The 22,079-nt window shown below is 35.9% G+C and overlaps 1 protein-coding gene across 1 annotated transcript in view; it reads right to left on the reverse strand.

Moving 5' to 3' along the window:
* Nucleotides 1-989: 989 nt before the first annotated feature.
* IQCM (IQ motif containing M) overlaps nucleotides 990-22,079 on the reverse strand; it is a 434,488-nt gene continuing 413,398 nt past the window's right edge. Inside the window, exon 14 of the mRNA XM_037831487.1 lies at nucleotides 990-1,105. Within this exon, the coding sequence (XP_037687415.1) occupies nucleotides 990-1,105 (116 nt within the window). The remainder of the gene's footprint in view (nucleotides 1,106-22,079) is intronic.

Here is a 22,079-nt window from a genome sequence, read left to right on the forward strand (position 1 = left end):
AGACTTGGATTTAATGTGATTCTTGTAATTGGCTTTTCCAAAGATTTCATTTAAATAATTGCCACATGTATTCTTATAGTAACTCCATACCACTGAGGCATGAAGTAACTTGAGAAATAATTTTTTTGAAAACCAAATAACTCTTGCAGAAGGGTAAGAACTGTGGAAAGACTGAACACCCATCATGCGGTTCTTGCCCCTGTTCACATAAACGTCTGTTTCTTCAAGTTTTGCTCCTTCACTTGTTTCTCTCCCATCCCGTGCATGAATAGTTGGGTGGATGGATGAATGGATGGATGGATGGATAGGTAGATGGAATTAAATTCAAGATTCTTAAAGTAACTGGTGTTACATAGCTTACTTCAAATTCTTTCAGCACTAAGGTAACTGATCACATGTATACTGCATATTGACTCTTGGTTTCTCACTTTAGAGCATATTAGCCATGAGAGTAGGGAAAACAATAAAATGACAAAACTAATAAAATAATATAGTTTAAAACATATTTTGAGAAACCATTGCCAAAAAATTTGAGTGATGAAGGATATTCTTGAAAACAAAGAAATTCAGTGGCACATAACATTTCATTGAAATACCCCACTATTGCTAACTTTTTAAAAATTAAAAAGAAGAACCCAACAGTATTTTACACCAGAATCATGATATGTTTAGAAGTAAGAATTGTAAAGTTTCTTTATGGCATTTTTTGGTAATGGAACAAAACAAATTTCAGTACAGTGAAAGGAATACTTGACACTATATGGTTTCAACTTTATTATTATGATAAAACATGTTTTCTACAAAGAAGATCAAATGATGGGTGTGTATCCAAAGATATTTAGAAATTACAGACTTGTTGAAGTCCTTTGCATACATGACGTTAGTCCTTTTTTTCCTGTTGAAACAGAATTAATCTATTGCTAATGTTACCCTATCTCTTTGAGTAGATAGGTTCAACTATCAAAGGTAACTATACTGTGTTGAAAACATTATTGTATATTTAATGATTTATAATACTCTTTCATTTTCCTTTCTCTCATGGATCCGGCCACTAACTTCCCAACAATCTGGATATTAGCTCTTTTGAGTATTGGATGTCCATTCACTATAAGACAAAACAAATATTTATATTAATAAACTTTTAATTAATATGATTTCTTTTGAAATCCAAGAATATTACTGGAAATCAATTATGGTTGTACTATAACATGCAAAAGATTTGACATGGGCATATTTCCTTCAAGTCCATCGCATTACCTTATCTTGCCAAGAGAATCTGTAAGCTTTACTTAGACAAAAGACTTGAGGGAAGGAATGGCAGAACCTAGATTACACCAGTATATAGAATACTTCAAATTAGCTGGAGCATATATTTGACTACAAAAACAACAGAATTGAACTGTTTTACATTACAATATAATCAGTTCAGATACTAACATTTGAATCAACATAAACCAGAAGTTGTATTCTTGTACTTCTACTCAATTCATCTTTATATAAAATAGCTTTCCAAATAAGAAATCAATACCATAGATTTCCTGTGGCCACAATTAAACACACCATTAATCTACAGAGGGAAGCGTATCTTTTTTCTTTAGTTCCTATAGTTGTTATTAAACAAAAAGATAATAAAATGCCAATAACCAGTCAAAGTTATGGGAATAATTCTCATTGCTAAAAGAAAATGAATGATCTGATGTGTTGTAAGAAGCAGGGTTTTTGTTGCTGTTTTAATATTTATCTCTATTGTCATTATATAAAGGGCAAGGCCTTATAACAAGAAAATTAAATTAGACAACATTAACAGTATTAATAAAATAATTAGCATTGGTAATTATCATTGCTATTGTGATTATAGGGTAAGGCAACCACAAATTGGTATAATATGAGATAAGCCTGAGATAAAGCATGTTAATCCTCAAGATGAGATATTAAGATAAAATCCTTTCCTATTGTGGATTTTTTGATAATATGCAGTACCAACATCCATTACATTAGTCAAAAGATAGCTAAAATATGGGATTACTCAGAGAACAAAAAATAGAAGAAAAATGCATAATAAATTCTCAGTACTTATTCTCCATATTTTGGAATGAATCCTTATTTAGCACTCAATCTTGGTTTCCTTATTTTTCAATTGAAGATAATGTCTTTTTAGACCAGTTGTTGAAATGATCCAAAAATATTTATCAAAAGATATATGTGTCTGACACTTGGTAGGTATTTAAAATATGGTTGCTGTATTATCATTATTATTATCTACACTATGACATTATAATATAAGCTTTTATAAACAGATTTTCACTAACAATGTTTAATTTATTTCATAAAAATTTAAATTAAATAAAGTATTTCATTTTAGGAAGGATAAAAATATGAGTACACATGATATATTTTTAATCTTCCAAAGCAAATATTCTTGACCTTCATTTTTGTCATATGGTGGAATAGATTTATAGAACAATCATTTTGATTAAAACAAGTGAAACCCTGAATGAAATATTAAATATATTTTAACTTTATTGCTAAGCTGGCAGACAAGGAAGGAAATACAGAGGCAAAAAACGAAGTGAAATCAGTAACCTTAGTGGATTCTTGAGTGATAAAGCCAGTTTTTTGGATTGAAGACTTTTGCTATGTCTTGGAGATCTGAGTATCAGCCTTGAGAGGAGAGTGGCAACAGAAGATAAAGCTTAGGGTTACTCCAAAATGGAAAGTCCAGCAGGAGACCAGCATACATGGCTGGGGCCCCAAAAGGCTACACCATAAGGGTAAGGGAGAAAGAAGTAAAATTAGAAAAAAAGAAAAAAAAAAAAGAAGGGGGCAGCAAGGAAACTTCCTTGTTTCCTTGAGGCTGATTAGATGGAAAAGAAAAACAAAAACCATACCTTCTGAAAATTCATAAACCCCAAACCGGCCCCTGATTTGTTGTCCAAATTCATGTCACCTGCGTGGCCCAAAATAGCTCAAATAAATCTGAAGTCTGTTGGGTCCGAAGGATCAAGTGAAAAATCTCTCTAGAGGAAAACCACTTCAACCGAGACATTTAAAATATGTCATAGAAGCAGGCATATTTTATTAAACTATAACATATTACAGTGTATTTTTGAATAGAAAAGCAGGTATGTAGAATATGAACCCAGTTTTTGTTTAAAGTTCTGTGAATCAAAAAACAAGTACAATATTAAATACCCAAATATTAACAATGTGTAGAATTATAATTTGGCTTTATATATGCTTTTGCACTTCTGTTTCTCCAACACAAAGTATTATTCATGTAAAAAAAAACAATACTAGGGATTTTTAAGTTTCTAGGTTGGAATATATGGCAGAAATTAATTTGTAATGCCAATGTTGCAGATATAATCAGGAAGTGATATTTACACTTCAATAAACTTAAAGAATGATTTCAAATTTGGAAAATATTCAAATAAAACATATGCTAATATGCATTTTAAGGGCTGCATTTTCAGAAAAAGGACATTAAGTTTTTTTCTTAGGGTTTCAAAGTATGTGTTTGTCCTCTGTTTGCTTTTAAACCACCTTCAAATTTTCATATTCACAAGTCTATTTCATTATTTTTCTGTGCAATTTCCCTGACCTATTAAGAGTTGTTCATTATTCTACACTTTTGGCAACTTTCTATGAGCTTTTCAAAATTAATCTTCTTTTAGGGTAACTTGAAAGGAAATCCAACACAGACTGTACTAGAAAATAAAACATATATTGAGGTCGTCAAGTATTAACTGTCTATTTGTTTAGGTTCGTGCTAAGTGCAACGGGGTAACGTAAAGGGCATTAGCTGAAGGGTACCTGGATCACTGTTTCCTAATCTGGAAACAATCAAATAAACAAACAAAAGCTGCAATTATTGTGCTATTTCATAGAGATTTAGTAAAAAAAAAACAAAAGGGGGAAGGCCCTATCTATCATAGTATTATAGTCCTGCCCACCAGAAGATTATTCTAGTTTGACATAAAGCAAAATATAGCTCCTAGATGAAAAATAATTATGGATATATTTAAGTAATTACATTTGATGATGATATGCAGCAGAAGTCCTAAATTAAGCATGAACTTTAGTTTCATGTACTTTCGGATTTCAGACAGGGGCATATTCAGAAGACTGGTGGAACAAATCTTTAGGGACCTCTTCACAAAGAAAGATCAAAAAACTTTCTTGGGGTAAAACTCCGTATACAGAGTGAGCCAAGTTTAATCTCAGTCCAATATGGTAGTGGCAGTTGGCAGGGATGGCTGGTTTTATGTCTTCTGAGGTGCTTCCTGCTAAGATGATGTTGCTTGACTCTCCACTCCACTCTCTCTGCCCTTCCTCACCAAACCCTGGGGAAATTGTTGTCTTAACCTAGTGAGATGAAGGCTCCAGTGAGAAAACGACAGAGCTGAGAAAGCTACTATTTCTCACAATGTCCTTGGGATTCTGAGCGCCCAGGGCCTCAGTGCTGGGGATCCAGGGAAGCATGACGCACAGGGTATGTAGGGCTTCTCCCCTTGCAGTTAGATTTCGGCCTGCGTAGAATCAGCACAGCATGGCTTGAACAGGTGCTCAAAGCAGCCCCTTCACCAGGCTTCCTGAGTTTCAGAGGGGACCGAGGAGGCAGACATCACTTGAAAGGACTAGAGAGAAAAAATATGGAATTCTGTGTTGTAGCCTAGAGTTGTGTATTTATGAACACTCGTGAGATCTCTTTAGAGAAATCCTAGCACTAACTAGAGTTATGTATTGTGTTTAAGGAGATCAAGAGTGGGTGGAAATTCTATGTGTGACTATTTTTGTGATCTGTGTGTGTATGTAGTTGGGTATTGTTTTGAAACATTAAAGGTTCCCTTCCCATTCTCCACTGCTCCTAGCTCCTGACTGTCATTCTGGCTTCCTAAATGACTAAAAGTAAGTCACCTCATTCTGATGCTTATACATTTTGAAACAAGGTAAAAATTATGAATAGCTAAAAAATATTTCATCTTGAGTTTTTAAAATAATCATGTCCCTTTTTTAATAATCTGCAAAGATGTAAAACATATAGCTATTTAATAAACATAGATATTTAAAATGAGAATAATTTTTTAATACTTCACATATGCACTGTCCTCTGGTAGAAAAATCCTAGAACAAAGAAAACAATTGCCTTTCAAAAAGGAGGTTTTAAGACACAAAGCAAAAACAATACTTCTGCAATTAAGGCTTCCACTTGGAAGAATACAGCTTTGTTCATAATGAACAGAATTTGGGGGATCCAAGAAACCAGTATCTGAAGGACTTAGCACATGGAGCCATATGATAAGGAAGCTTGTGTGATGTCATAAGAAACCTTTTCCAACTAAAAGGAAATAAGAATTGGACTAGCAGAGTGGCAGAGGATCAAAAGGTGATATTGTGGCCTCTTGAGAAGGGATCAGGCCCTTTATCCACTTGTATTTTGCTCTGGTAAAGGAGAAACCCCAATAATATGAAGCATAGTTTGTGGGAAAATCCAAGAGCAGAGAGGTTTTGTTGAAGGGGTTACAAACTCTTAGAAAAGTCATGTGCCCAATACAGTGCCTCAGCAATGCTGTGCCACAGCAAAAGCTGTGGGCCATGTCTGGGTGATGGTTCTGCAGCTTCACAGAACAAACTGCAGCCCAATGTGAGGAGAGCTACTGAGCTTGATGAGTATCCCAAAGGGCGTGGGAATTCTTAGAAGGCTGGCTGACTGGAAGAGATCTACAGTCAGGATAAGAAGGTATCAGATTATCTCCACTTCACTACTGGGGCCATGGTAGACAACAAGCTCAGGAGATTGCTCATAGGATGTCTCTCACAAATGAAAGGAAATGGGGAAGTAGTCCTTTTATAAATGGGTGCATGGTCCCAGAATAAGTAACAATAGAGGATGAAAAATAGATGATATATATAAATAATAAGAGCAGCATAAAAACACAAAAATTAGAAATGTAGCTGATGCTATATTCAGATGAAATATTTTGCATATGAAAGACTTAACTATGAAACTACATACTGTGCAACCAGGAAACAAATGTTTCATCAAAAGTGATATCAATTCATTCAATGGGGTGGGGAAAAAAGGAGCTTACCTAAATAATTTTGTAAAACAGGGCTGTAACTGGAAACTAGAGACTAAAGACAAAAGGGAACTATACATAAACATTATAGTATATTTGATGAAGTTGTTTCTCACTGTGGTTTAGGGTAACAAGTTTGAAAGTACTCTACATGTATACTAGGGTTGAACAAATAGGTAAATGGATGGAGGATGATGGGAATCAGCTTTCTCACTGCCGGAGAGGAAAGTTACAGATAAACAGCAGGGGAAGGCTGGCATGATCTATGTGTTACTGGAATTGAGTCAGATATATCATATGGGCTTGTTTAGCTTAACACAGACACTGATGGATAGATGCCAAAATAATTGTAGATGTATTTTTCACAAATGGATTAGTGTGTGTGTGTGTGTGTGTGTGTGTGTGTGTGTGTGTGTGTGTCCTAGCTCTGTCCCCTGAAAAAGTCTAGAAATAGTGAAACTCAGTAGCAATGAGCACATCCAGGATGCAGATCTTGGTTTCTAACTACTATTCCCCAATAAAAGGAACCAGAACTCCTTGGAGAAATAGACATTTCTACAGGAGCAGGGAAAACACAAGAAGAGCCTGGTATATCTTATAGTGCCAGAAAATGAGGAAGTGGCACAGGAACCAACCTGAAAAAATTCCCAATCACCAAAGCTGGAAAAATTTTATCAACAACAACAAAATAATGTTATTGGATTATAAATACCCAAAGTATAAAAGAAATATACTTGCTTCCATACTGATATAAATAAATTATGAATAAATAAATAAATGGGGAAGAAGAGACAAATCTTCATTATGGTAGAATTCTAAATGGTCTAAGAAGATGCCCCATGCTCTAGGAGGTAAATCTTAAACCCTCCAATCCTTGAGTGCAGGTTGGATGTAGTTATTTGCCTCCAAATAATAGATTATGGAAAGGAGGGAAAGTAAATTATAGTGGAGAAACCTGACAGACTCTGCCTTGGCCAGGTAATCAAGTTTAATATCACCAGAGATAAGTCATGTTGATAGTGTGTAATGTCTGATATGATGACATGGAAGGGCACTTCACTCTTCAGTATTCTTTTAAAAAAGTCCATAACCTAGTCTAAACATGAGAAAAATATCAGATGAATCATATTTGAGGGGTGTTCCACAAAATACCTGAGCAGCTATCCTCAAAACTGTCAAGGTTATGAATAAACAAGGAAATATTGAGAAAACGTCAAAGTTAAGAGGAGCCTAAGGAGTCATGACAACGAAACACAATGCAGTTTCCTGGACTGGATCCTGGAATGGGAAATCATGAAATTGAATAAATCTGGAGTTTAGTTCCTTCATTTTGACAATTGCATAGTTATATAAGATGTTAACAACAGGAGAGCTCACTGAGGGATCTCTCTCTACTATCTTTGAAACTTTCTATAAATCTAAAATTATTCCAAAATGAAAAGTTTATTTTAAAAATTGGCATCAAATATATTTTACAAAATGGACAGGTGAGCACCAGTGATCCAAATGTCAAAGCAAAATAATACAAACACAAAAGAAAATATCATAGCTCTGGCAAAAAGGATTATAGATTACATAGTGGCTAGATGCAAGTACCTAAGCGTTTTAGACCTGCTTATGCAAACCTGAGATAGGGTTTTCATAAAATTTAGAAACATAATGGCAAATACATTACTCATGCTTTTTAGAAAATAAAAGTTGATTTACTACTGCATAATGCTTCCCTCAAAACTGCTCATGGGTATCTCTTCCTTGAATGTGTCATTCTTCTTTCTTTTTTTACCTATTTCTTGCCCATCCTTCAACATAAGGCTCAAGTTAATGTATGCTTGATGAATTCCTAGGTTTCTAACTAGGTAACTGCTTTGACCCTTTTAAACTCACTAATATTTTTACTCTATGCCAGTGTTTGCCCTTTCTGATGTCACATTTTTCATTGGCATCACAAGTGCGAGGACTGGGAAAATATATAACAGCAATATATAATATTGACTGAAACATATATAATATTGACTGAGAAAATATATAATATCAAAAAAACTAAACCAAGCCAAACTAATAGAAAAATCTACAAAAAAATGGTCAGCAGATTACTCTGAAATGCATCCAAAAGAAAAAAAAAAGAGGGATGAGGGATAAATAAATGGATATATATGTGATGAAGCAAGTATAGTGAAATGTTAATGATCAAACCTATGTGTTAACTAAACAAGTATCCATTATAAAATTCTTTGAAATTTTCTGTATGTTCAATAATTTTCATAATAAAATACTAAGGTAAAAAGAAACAAAAGCATTTTAAATGATTGCATATTTTATCAATCACAAAAACAGCATTTGAAAAATAGTAATTATCAGAATGAAAATGATATCTTTCATTTAATGTACATGGCACTGTGCTTAGTGCTTTACTTAAATTATTTCGAATACTCTTTCAGACAAGGCCTGATGCTATCATTATTACTATGAGAAAGTGTGCCAGTTTGGATGTATTATGTCCCCCAAAACGCCATGCTCTTTGATGCAGTTTTGTGGGGGCAGACGTATTAGTGTTGATTAGGCTGGAATCCTTTGGTTGAGTGCTTCCATGGAGATGTGACTCAATCAACTGTGGGCGAGACTTTTGATTGGATAATTTCCATGGAGGTGTTACCCCACCCATTCAGGGTGGGTCTGAATTTAATCACTGGAGCCATACAAAACAGCTGACAAACAGAAGGAACTCAGTGCTTCAGCTGAGAGACACATTTTGAAGATGGCCATTAGAAAATGACACTGACATTTTGGAGAAAGCCATTTTGAAACCAGAACACCGGAGCAGATGTCAGCCATGTGCCTTCTCAGCTAACAGAGGTTTTCTGGACACCGTTGGCCATCCTCCAGTGAAGGTACCTGATTGTTGATACCTTACCTTGGACACTTTATGGCCTAAGACTGTAACTGTGTAACCAAATAAACCCCCTTTATAAAAGCCAATCCATTTCTGGTATTTTGCATGATGGCAGCATTAGAAAACTGGAACAGAAACTAACACTGAAACCTTTACGTGGGTTAAACAAAGACACATCTATTAAGTAGTGCATCCACTGTTCAATCCCAGATTTTCCTGCCTCCAAAATTCATGCTCTTAATCACTACACTACACACAAAACTAGTTCACATATTAGAGGCATGTTTAATTAGGCTATTGGAATTCTTGATTCTATATCCAGATATTGATTTCAGAATTTTTTACATTAACTCAGTACTATTTATATCACTCATTGTTAAGGGAAGTCTATGCTACATTATATGATTGCTTGCCTTCAAATATGTATGCACTGTATCTTCAGAACATTGGTATTTCACTTAGTCTCACTGTACTAATCTCTAGGAATGTGTCTTGCAATAGTGAGTGCTCAGTAAATAATTTTGATAATGTTTATATTTGTTTTATAAAAAAGGCATTATATTGTCACCAAAAACTGCAGGTTTGTTGCTTGATGTGCACTGAAATCAATAGGGTGACACTGGTGCTTCAGAGATAGAAAGGGCTTTATGTCGTAGCCACCAAGAAGGGAGACAGGAATAAGAAAAATCTCAAATCTGTCTGCCCAACTCTAGAGAGTTTAAGGTTTGTATGGATTCAAACAAGGGGAGGTGGAGTTATTACCATTGCAATAACAATAAGTAAGCTAAAATAGCCATTACAGTAACAAGCATGAACAGCTAGAGTATCATCTAAAGGAGCGGAAAGTAACCATTACAATAACAAGTATAAACAACTACAGTCAACTGTTACAATATTATGCATATTCTGCTTTCTTCATTCAAGAAGAATCCATGAAAATCCCTCCAAACTAACTAGTGAGCCTTAATTATTTTATATGGAACACAATATTCCATTATATGAATGTAGCATAATATAGTCTTCCTCTATTGATGAGGATTTACTTTGTTTTCCATTTTTTCTGACTAAAATAATGCTAAAATGAGCATACTTTTATATATACCAGTGTTTTTATTTCCATGCAATAGATTTCCAAGATGAAATGACGAGTCAAAGTATATGTCTGCAATTTTAATAGGTACTGCCAAGTTGCTTTCCAAAACTCTGTGAAATTCATATTTCCACCAGCAACATGTGACAACCTCTCTTTGCCCATCTCTCAGCCAGCAATAGCAGTTATTATTTTGTTTTGTTTTAATTTTGGCCAATCTAATAGCTGATGATCTCACTGTGTTTCCTCAGCTACTAGTGACCAGCTATATTTGACAGCTGTTGGATTTGCTGTTCTAGGAACTATTTCTCTACATTTTTTTCCTATTTTGCTATTAGATTGTTTGTCCCCCTGTTGTCAATTTTAAATAGCTCATTATATTTTTTAGGTGTACTAAACCTCTGTTTTCTAAAATGTAATTCCCCCAAATCTATTTTTTTATATATTTTATGGTGTATTTTAAAAGAACATTTATAAAAGTTTATAAAACCAAGGTAATTTATCTTCTCTTTAATATTCTTTATTAAAGTCTTTCCCATTCCTAGAATGAATATATAGTTCTCTAGATTTCCTTTCATAATTAAAATTTTCTCTCAGAATTAATTTAAATTGAATTTTGTCAATTGCTTCTATTTCTATTGATTTTTATTATATGATGATTTTTATCCTAAAAAGTGTTGATATACAAAACTATGAAAATAGAATTTTTACTATGATATAGGACCCTCATATTCCTGGAATAGAATATATTTGGCCTTAAAATGTATTATCCTCTAATTGATGGCTGAACAACTTCCTTTTCTGCAAATATTCGTTATTCATGACTACTAAGACAAAGGTGCCCAACTATTTCCTCTTTGGATCCTTCAAAAACCTCTTTGGATCCTTCAGGCTGAATTAGAAGAAAGCCACTCTCAGTAAGAGCCCTTTAGCCAGCTTTTATATAAAAGTGCCTGGAGCTGCTTCCATTACCTGGATCTCATTCTCTACCCAGCGGCTGTGCAGTAAGTCTTCCAAGCAAGGACACGAGAGGTGAAAAGATAAGAAGTGAAGTGATTTTAGGATTTACAATTTTAAATTCTCCCACATCATATTTTTTCTTTTAAGGCTTTAAAGGGGTGATAGGAAAAGACAGGGCAAAACAAAAAACAAAAACAAACCAACCTTAAGACTTGAGAGTCTGGGTAAATGGCACAAATAAGAAATTTCTCTGGGCTGACATACATCCTAATATTCCAAACAAATTACATGAGATTCACATATTAACATTTTAAAATGTAGAAAAATGTGCACAAATGCATTTTACACCAGGAGTTCTGCATAACTTGGTATATCCCTTGACCTTCATTTGTTTTTCATCTCGTCATAAATGAAGGAGTTGTGATATTATTATGATAATCTACTAGTAAATATCAAACAAGTGAGTCATTTTAGTCTAACTACTTTAGAACAGAAATTCAGAATTGCCTCTGAAAAGAAACAATCACAAGAAAATTAAATAAGTATTTCAATACACCTGTACAATGGAAAAGAGCAAAGGCTCAAACCATTCACACTTATAATCTATTGTGCTTTAATTGAAATCCAATTGATCTTAATGGGTTTTAGATATGGGCATTGAATTGACAAATTTTTCAAAGCAGGATGGTCAATATATCAGTAGGAAGTGATAAAAATTCTTGAGAGACACTTCAAGCACAATGCTGAGGAAAATGCTCTTCGGAATCAGAAAGACCAGGATTCAAATATTAGCTCTTCCTCCTATCTATAGGATGAAAAACAAGATAATTATCTTAATTTTAATCCTCCTCAAAGGATTCTTGTAGGAATTTAATGAGATACATATAAAGCACTCGATTCAAATTTGAATGCATAGTAATTTCTTGGGAAATTTAGCTGTTATTATTCCTCTTATTTTCCTTTTTGTTTTCCACTCAGAGGAACAAAAATATTTTTACACACATTCCCTAGTATACATTTATTTGTTCATTGGGTTATTGTCTATCTCCTCCCACTACAATGTAAAATCCATAAAACAGGATTTGGTTTCAACACTGCTGTGTTCCACAGCACGCAGTAGGTAGCCAAATGGTATTTATTAAATAAATGTCTGAAAACATATACAAATGAACTGAATCTTATGCCAGGAACTGTCCTAAGCCCTCTCATTATTGCTTAACAATTCTGGTAGTAGGTCATTGTTCTCAACTATGAGTCAAGGCTTCATGTAATCCAGTCTTGAATTCCAGAATTAATAGCCTGGTAACCAAAAATAATTAAAAGCAAGTCTGATCTACCCAATTATCTCTTCTCTAAAGCACATGCCTTAATGGGAGGTGGGGAGTAATATAGAGTAAAACATATTTTGAAATACTCAAGAAAATTAAATGACTTAAAAAATTTTAAATCTTCACTTGATTTTTCTCACACGCTTTAGTTCTACTTCCTCACATATATACAACTCTTCTTTCTTTCCTAAAACATCATGCCAAGGAACCTGATAAAAATATCTTCCCCCATTCTCTGCCCCTCCTTCCTTCCCTCTCTTTTCTCAATCATCCAACATAATCCGGTTTTCCCTTTCCTTCCTTTCTCCTCACTGTCCCCATCTGTGCATACACATGAGCACACACAATCCACACAATGTCAACATGCTCACCTGGGCCTTCAGCACTTCACATTTCCTGCCCTCCTTTACAGCCAATAAAATATAACATTTATGTAAAAACGGTGTGCTTTCCACGTGAATGCAACTTCCAGATAAGTAAACAATCCTCTTCCAATGCCCTAGCAGACTGCTTCCTCTGCCTACATTCCAATGTGCAGACCCTTGAGAAATAAAATTATTCTTCCAATGGTTTTTAAAACACACTACCCTCCTATGCACATACACACACCCACACTCCAAAGTAAATTCTGAGGAATATAAATTCTTCATTTTAACTCTTCTTACATAAACCGGATAAAAATGTATTTGATGTTCCCAAGAACTCTACCAACACACAGTCCAATCTTCCTGCCTTCCCACCCTCACTTTTTTAAGGATCAACTTGGTGGAATTCATCAAATTTCATTCTTTCAGACATTGAAGCTAGACAATGAGAACTTGTGAATAAGCAAATTTATTAAGGTGAGTATATATTTCTTTTCCATCCAGGGCTCACATCTGTGGATGGGCTTAGAACAGGGTATGTCTCTAGGGTAAAGACACTCCCAGTTATAAATTACTACTAAATGCCACTCTTTGTCACAGCTAAGCAAATGGGGGAAGCACATCCTACTACCAAAGTACTCTGCAGTCTAGACCTTGTCCCACCTGAGAAACACCTAACAAAAACAATGACTTTGCTTGTGACTAACTAGAAGTAAATAATGAGTAATCTCCTACTGTGCCAGTTTGGATATATTGTGGCCCCCAAAATGCCATTATCTTTGATGCAATCTTGTGGGGCAGATTGATTAATCTTTTTGATTAGGGTGTCACCTTTTGATTGGATGTTTCCATGGAGATATGACCCACCCAACTGTGGGTGATCACTTTGATTGGATAATTTCCATGGAATTGTTACCCACCCATTCAGGGTAGGTCTAAATTAAATCACTGGAGCCATACAAATGAGCTGACAAAAAGAAGGAAGTCAGTGCATCTGTGAGTGACAGTTTGAAGAGCAACTGAGAGTGACATTTTGGAGTGGATCTACAGCCAAGAGGGACACTTTGAAGAATGCACAGGAGCTCAAAGAGGAGCTGCAACTTAGAGAGACATTTTGAAAATGGCCATTGAAAGCAGACACTAGTCACATGCCTTCCCAGATAACAGAGGTTTTCCAGATGCCATTGGCCACCCTCCAGTGAAGGTACCTGATTTTTGATGACTTATCTTGGATATTTATGACCTTGTAACTTTGTAACCAAATAAACCTCCTTTGTAAAAGTCAATCCATTTCTGGTATTTTGCATAAGGCAGCATCAGCAAACTGGAACACGTACATAGGACCAAGGCTGGCTCTAAGTGTCCTGTGGTAAGTATAGGGGAATCCACTTCTATCCACCAACCAGGACTTCATTTAATAGGTGCTCACCTCCAAAAGGCTGATGCACACCTGCACTGTTTCTAAGTCTCCAAGAGTATTCAGCTTTCTCTTTACCATCACAGAGTCAACTCTTCTTTTTTTAATTCCCTTACATTGTATGAGTGTCACTCACTCAAGGAACTCAGATGGACCTTTGATTTTGTGATGGATACCAAGGTTAGTCAACAAAACTTTACCATGTAAATCTCCCTCACAAATCTGATCCAACTATTCCTGATTCTCTAGGATTCACTCTCCCCTTAGTGACAGACAGATAATGGAAGTTAATCTTCAGGTTGAAATCTAGTATCTTTCTCTTTCTTTAAGGCACAAACAAAGTGAACAGATAATTCCAGCACATTTTCTTGGTGAGGAAGTTCACCTCAGAAAGATGTTTTTGTGGTTCTGAGTCAATGAAAAAAACCCAGTTCCTGTTCCAGGTCTTCCAGATTGTCACGTAGCCTTTCTCTGCTTCCAGGGATGGCCATCCCTAGAAATATCAGTGACATGTTCTAACTATGATCAAGTCCTTTCTCTCCATTTGGTACTTCTCACGAATTACTCAAGTTTTTTTTTTTTTTTTTTTTTTGTTTGCAATTTAGCCTGAACTGATGATTTACAACAACTAAAACAATTTGCTTGATTGTAAGTTCCACAGCAGTGGACACATTCTCACATTCTTAGAAGTTTGGTTTCTCTGACATAAACATTCTCTCTCTGACAGAACTTCAAATTGTTTAGAACCTAGGTTTCCATTGAGACTTGGTTAAAACTATATCCAATTGGAAATTTAATGTCCTTCTTTAGATTTCCTCAATTTAGGGAATTCATACAGCGCTGAGTAAGTTTGTTTGCTTTATGGTATATCTCATCCTGATCAAGGTATATTAAACAAAATTATAATTTTTGACTTTAGAATCATTAGCACACTTGATATTATTCCAAGAACCACTAAGTACAGCTTTTATGATGCCCCTCTCCTTTACAGTACTCTTTGACCAAGAAAAATAAATGGGGAAACTCATTCTTGACTCAAGTATAGAGCAATTTTAATGCAGAGTACAGCAAGTTAGATTTTAAATCCTAGATTGTAGTTCTCACAGTGTAATCCAAATATAATTTGTGGATTCCTGTGATCCATTTCTTATACAATCCAAGGCAATGATAAAGAATCCTAACTTTTCCTCAGTCTCATGAGAAAATGCCCCCCAAAGCATTTAAGCTTCTTAAAAATTATTTTAACATCATTTTTAGGGTAACTTTTTAATAGTTAACATTTTCATTCTGTAATCAACAATGCTCCCCAACACTAAACCCATGACTCCCTTTGTGACTATCTTTAAAATTTTATCTAGTCATGGCAGCTACTAAAAAATCTATCTTTCTCTCTCTTTTTCATCCAATCATTAAGCAGTCTCTACATAGTCATAATCCTTTCCTACTCTTCTTCTTTCTATTCCCATGCCGTTTGTGTGTGCACAGCTCCTGAAATGCTGTCCTCACCCTGAATCTTAACCTCATTAGTGTGGCCTCTGGAAAGACATCTTTCTTCTCCTATGATTGATTTTTAGGTGAGAATCAGTTTACTCTTACCCCCCTCCCCCATGTTTCTTCTCCTATGATTGACTTTTAGATGAGAATCAGTCTACTCTTAACCCCCCCCCCCCAACTTTCTAATTAGTGTTGCTGGGATGGTTGTGTAGACAAGGATACTCAGGCTTGGAGGGCTAAGGAACTTGTCCAACTCAGTGGGGGACTGTGCATTGAAATCCAAGTCAACGTTACTCCAAGAGTTTGAGTTGGAAAGGCAGCATTTCATGGTAGTGATGAAGACCAAGTCTGGCCGTACTGCCTGGGTTTTGTCTTCACTCTGCTGGTTACTATGTATGTGGTCTGGAAACAATTAATCTCCCTATGCTCTAGTTTCTGCATCTGTAAAATGAAGATGAGAACTTATCTCTGCCTACAGATGTTGTGATAATTAAATAAGTTAATAGGTATGCAAAATGCAAGCTATTACTTATTTATTATTAACCACTATACTGTATTACCTCTCAAATTCAAAAAAGATTTTAAAAATAAATGTAAATTATTAGTTGAAATAATACAGAAGTTTCTCCAACTCAAGTTATAAATATAAAGTTAACAACTTACTTTTTTAACAGAGGGATAGTCACTTATCTGACTATCCCTGTCAGATTGTTCACTAGTTGAACACTTGATCAGTGTTTGAAATATATAATGGATTCTTGATGATGATGATGATAAGGACAACAATAATAGCTACTATTTATTGGGAGTCACTATGTTCCAGGCTCTCATTTTATGTGTTCAACAACACTGTGATAGGTACTTTACTTCCATTCATGGATGATGAAACTGAAGCTAAGTTAAGGTTAGTGTGAAGGTTTGAGGTGATGTGTACCCCAGAGAAAAATGTGCTTAAATTTAATCCATTGCTGTGGGGTAGACCCATTTTTAGTAAGACCTTTTGATGAGGTTACTTTAGTTAAGGTGTGGCCCACCTAAATCAGGATGTGTTTTGATCCTATTACTGGAGTCCTTTATAAGATAATGAAATTCAGAGAGAGAGAGGGGGTGGGGGGTGGGGGTGGAAAGACAGAGACAGAGAGAGGAAGCCACAGGAAGCCAGAAGCTGAAATCAGTGAAACCCAGAAGAGAAGGAAGAGGACAGCAGAAACTGCCACGTGCCTTGTCTTATGACGCAGGAGCCAAGGATTGCTGGCAGCTGGTCTTCAGGAAGAAACCATTGACTTGAGGATGCCTTAATTTAGACATTTACCCAGCCTCAAAACTGTGAGCATTGTTTACCCTGACCCATTTCATGGTATTTGCTTTGACCAGCCTGGGAAACTAAAACAGTTAGCTCACGGTTAAGTAGCTTGTTCAGGATCGAAAAGTGGATAAATACAAAAGTGTGAGGTTCGACCCACTTGGTGTGATTACAGAGCCCACACCTGACACTTAAAGTTATTTCAGATAATTTTCAGAAAAATGTTTCAATTATTTCTAAATCAAGTTGTATTTCTTCAGTTTACCTCTAAATTATATTTACATTTGATTTGATAATCAAACTAAAATCACACTAATGGTCACAGACTCATAAAATCTGCTACTGATTGTAAATTTTAGGTATAAATAATAATTGTTCAAAATAAAAATATCCCATGAATGGTATAATAAAAGGAACTCCAGGAAGATGTGACTGCTAAACTTACAGACATGCAGATATGCATAAACTTAAAAATAGTCTTCGCAAGAATTGCGCAAAGTAACTTCATTTTAGAATGGGGTAACAACAGCCTAGGAATGTTAATACAAAGTCTAAGGTCACTCAACCAGTAGAATGGGATTTGTTATGACTTTTAAAATTTTTCTTATAAACAAACCAGATAACTTTAATAATAAAATCAATCTGCAATTATTCTCTCAAATGCATCTCCTTTACTTAATTTTTTCTGTTGTCACGGTTCTCTGGTTTTGACAGGCAAAATTAGTGGTGTTACATCCTAAGATATTTATCATTTGGCATCCACTGTATTGGTTGTAAACATTTTGCATATAGTACTCATCATTTCATATCTGGACAGCATATGAATACTGTGGACCAGTCTAGACAGTTTCATGTCTGAGATACTTTATAATGTAATGTGTGTCTATAAAATATAATAAACAGAATAGGTAAGAGATGCTTATCAGGAAGACTGAAAAAACAAAGACCTGTTATTAAACTTTAGGAAAGAAAATGTTGACTGGACTGAAACTGTTAATGCAAATTCAATAACTAAATATGATATTTTTAAAAAAATCCTGGACCTTGTTCTGTCAGACACTATTGCAAGCACTTTATATGTATTATTTCATTTATTTCTTATCACAAACCTAGGTGGGAGGTACCATCGTGATCTCTATTTACGCATGAGAAAACTAAAGCAAAAAAATTTGAAGTAAATTTCTCACAGAAACATGGTTAGTAAATTCTACAGTTGAACATTAAATCCAAGCAGTCTAGATGAGGTGCCTGACTCCAATACACAACAATAACAACAATGAAGCAGGCACTGTATGAGCACTTCACATGTATGTTCTCAACTATCCTAGATAACCCTATGAGATGTTATGATTGTAAGTCTCATTTTATAGATGAGAAAACCAAGTCTCAGAGAAGTTATGTAACTTGTACAAAATCACACAGCTAATGAATGGCAGAATTTGAATCCAGCCAGTCAACAGACTCTGTACTTTTGCCTTTTATCTGACTATGAATTACCTGTATAAATTCAGATATATATATTTATTTTACATAAATATTTTGACTCCCATTATGATCTTAGCTCCCAGAATTTAAATATAAAAGTATTCATAAATATTTTCCATTCTTGACTATTGATTCCTTTGTTAATATGGTGGATTGACTGCTGTGTTTTACCTTGCCTCTAGATACAGAGCAACTGGAAATAAAGAACTATACATCTGAGATACCCTTGCAATTAAGACTCTAGATGTTAATTCTACCAATTAGCTAGACTTACATGAGATTTGGAAGGCAGAAGTGAGACGAAGTGGAGACCTTTTCTCTGCCCCTCCCCCCTTTCTTCATTTTTTTCTGCTAACAAGGTCAAGGAAAGGTGAGTTTGTTCTGCTGCGGTGTTCTAAACTCTGCTATCCAGCTTCCTGGGTGATCGGAAGCACTGGTGGCAACAGCAGCAATTGCATCTTCTTAGTTTCACGTCCAATTCCTGGATCAGCTGTTCAGGCATGTTCCTGAACACAGGTTCCCAATAACAGCCTCCAAGCTAGTCGCTTCCCTGGTGAGTCAGACCTTCATCGTTCCGAGAGTCAATCCTGGAGACTCAAACTAGAAGCCACCCCTTCAGCCTTTCAACAATTTTTCTAAGCATTTAATTCTTCTATTAAATATGTCTCTTCTTAATGTCTCTGGTGTGATTTTCATTTCTGGTGCTGAGCCTTGACTGATCAAGTATTCATTGTTTGCATTGCCTTACTGCTCTCTGATAGAAGTTCTTAAAGCTGATGCTGTTCAGAGACTGGTGCTGCTGTGTCTTATAGTTTCCCTCTTCGTGCATTTCAGTTCATCTTTTCCCCATTCTTAGTACCCTTGTCCATTTGCTACTCCAAAATCATGCTTCAAAGGGAAAAAGAGTCTTGACAGCTGAGCCCAACACTCTTTGGTTCCAGTTTAGGAATGTTAAAATATTTTGAAGGGAAAAAAAATTCCAGAAATAGGCTGTTCAGATTTTGACTTGTTTTAAGTGAAGATGCTCTTAATGAAAGATATTTTTATTTCCTACTTCCATTTACTGAATATTTTGACAGCCTATTAACCAGCTCAGCATCTCCCTAGCTCCCCTCTACTCTGGTGTGTTTAAGCTGGGAAGTAAGTTCCCACGCCTACCTCCCAACTCGCTGCGTCTTCCATTTTCTACTATCGTGTGACCAGTGTTGCCACTGCCACTACTACTGCCTCTGTTGTTGCTGCTTGAGTCTTACCCTGAAAATTCTGCATCAAATGGAGTGTACTTTGTTCCTTCTGTGTACTGCAGTATACACAGGAATACTAGATTGTGTAGTGTACAAAGTGGACTGAGTGTACTGAACTTGGTGAATGGCATTTGCCATACAATGTAAATGTCTTTTAGAAATATGTGTGAAAACCAGAGGTCAAGATCATGCAAATCCTTTCCCTCTACCACAGTACTGCAAAGCCTACATTTGAGAATACCATCATCATTATTTTTCCTTCTTTTTTTTTAAAGGATATTCTTTGTTAGCAAAGATTAGCCTAGGAGTAGCATTAAGGAAGTCCTAAATCCATTCAGATAAAAAGCTTGATAACTTCACATCAAAGAATACTGGGATCAGAGTACACTGCTTAATTTATACTCAGCTGCACACTAAAATAAACACCATACATACTTATACATGATGGTTGTTGGGAAGAATATCAAAAAGGTAAACAACATTTGCAAAAGCACCTGATCAAATATTCGTTCGGCTGGTATTTGTATTACTACAAAGATGGGTGCCTACAGGCGATCTGACTCTTCTGCTCTCATACTCCTTCCCTGCAGAAGGAAGGGAGGAGGAAGAGAGACCAAGAGAGGTCAAGATCCATGCTCAAATTCCCCAAGCTTGGCCAAACCAGAAAGGTATCCTAACAAAGGAGAAAGTCACACCACCAGAAGTTAGGTTAGCTTCTACTTCTTGGTTCTGGATGGCAAGTGGGAAGGCTTTTGTAGAAAAAATAAATATTGAATAAAATGAATTTTTCACTCTCAAGCCACTTTGAACATTAGTTTGAAACATTTAAAACATTAATTTCAAAGTTTGTGCACAGACTTTTGCACTCTGGTTTCTTTCTAAACCTATTACAAAAAATTAATATCATTCCCATTGCTACTCTCTTGCTACTGCATTGTGTATTCACTATATATTGTAATTTAATTCATTGACTCTTCCTCCTACTTTGTATTTCTTTAAATTCAGATTGGCTGGGGATTGTGGGAAAATGGCAGAGTGGAATACTCCAGGAATCAGTCTCTCCAGCAGAGCATGTATTAAACAGGAACTATCTGAATCAAATACTTTGAAACTGCAGAGTCTAGCAGAAAACTGTGCAGCATCCAGGGAAGAGCAGGAGGAAGAGGCTAGTAATCGTGGTAAATACTGGTGACTTGAACTCTCCATGCAGCAGCCACCATCACCTCTCTCCCAGCTTTGTGGCAGGCAGCAGTGAGGTACTCAACCCTGGCCCCTGGTGCAGCTTGCTGGTGCCAGGGTGAGATATAAAGACTTAGTTCCCCAAGATCCCAGGGTCTGCAGTCTGATTGCTAAGCATTGCTTTGATTAGCTACTTCAGATCACTGGTGTGCCCGGCTCTGAAGGTAGCCATTGCTGCAACCCATCTTGGGCAAAAATGGCAGAGAAAACTTAGAGACAGTACACTTCCTCAAAACTACAGAAAACAATTAAGGGCTATATCGACCAGGCAAGTGCTAAATCAAGAAAATGCAGCTTCAGAGTGTCATAGGAGAAGGTCCTGGCATAATTACAACCTTCCTCCTCACTCCTCCCCAAGGCAGTATGGATCTGGCTGGTGTTTCCTTTGTGGGTCCCTGGTCTTGTTCTACTGGGAAAGACTGACCTGGGAAACTCCTATCTAGTTCACCTCCCTATCAAAATATGCTCTGCAGGCAAAATCAATTTAAGACAGCAAAAGTGGTATAAGAAACAATCAAGTCAGGCAGCCTGGGGGAAAGTTTACCTGTTGTTAGTCCTGGGGTGGAGAACCTGGGAAAGGGAGCAGGTCTGTTTTCTGGGGAGTAGAGGGAGCATTCAAATTCCTGTAAACAAGGGAACTGCTAAGGCAACTAGCAAGCACAAGCCCAGGACAAGACGTGGCCCAGAAACTCTGAAGGAGAGCACCAAAGTGGATCCAATTTGCAAAAAATGGTAAAAAGTGTTTTGCATTGGTTTGTTTGCTTTTGTTAGCTCCTGGAACTCAAGAAGATCACTGTCATATAACTACTTGGATAGAAGCTCAAGAAACAGACATCTCAGGGACTAAATCCCATGGTTAACATTTTAAAATATTAAAATGTACAATGCGCAACAAAAGATTACTAAACAAACAAAGAGGAAATGATGGCCCATCAAAAGAAGAGGATGAAAGTCCAGAAAACAGCATTAAGAAGACCACACTGTGGTCATACCAGACAAAAACTGAAAATAAATTGTTTTCCATATGCTCGAGGAGATGAGGAAATTACACAGAAAGAACTAAAAGATATCAGGAAAACAATGAATAAGTGATATAAGAATTTTAGGAAAGTGGTAGAAATTTTTAAAAGGTACCAGACAGAACTTCTGGAGTTGAAGACCACAATAACTGAAATGAAAAATTC

Source organism: Choloepus didactylus, chromosome 3, assembly GCF_015220235.1.
Source record: "Choloepus didactylus isolate mChoDid1 chromosome 3, mChoDid1.pri, whole genome shotgun sequence".
NCBI lineage: Eukaryota > Metazoa > Chordata > Mammalia > Pilosa > Megalonychidae > Choloepus > Choloepus didactylus.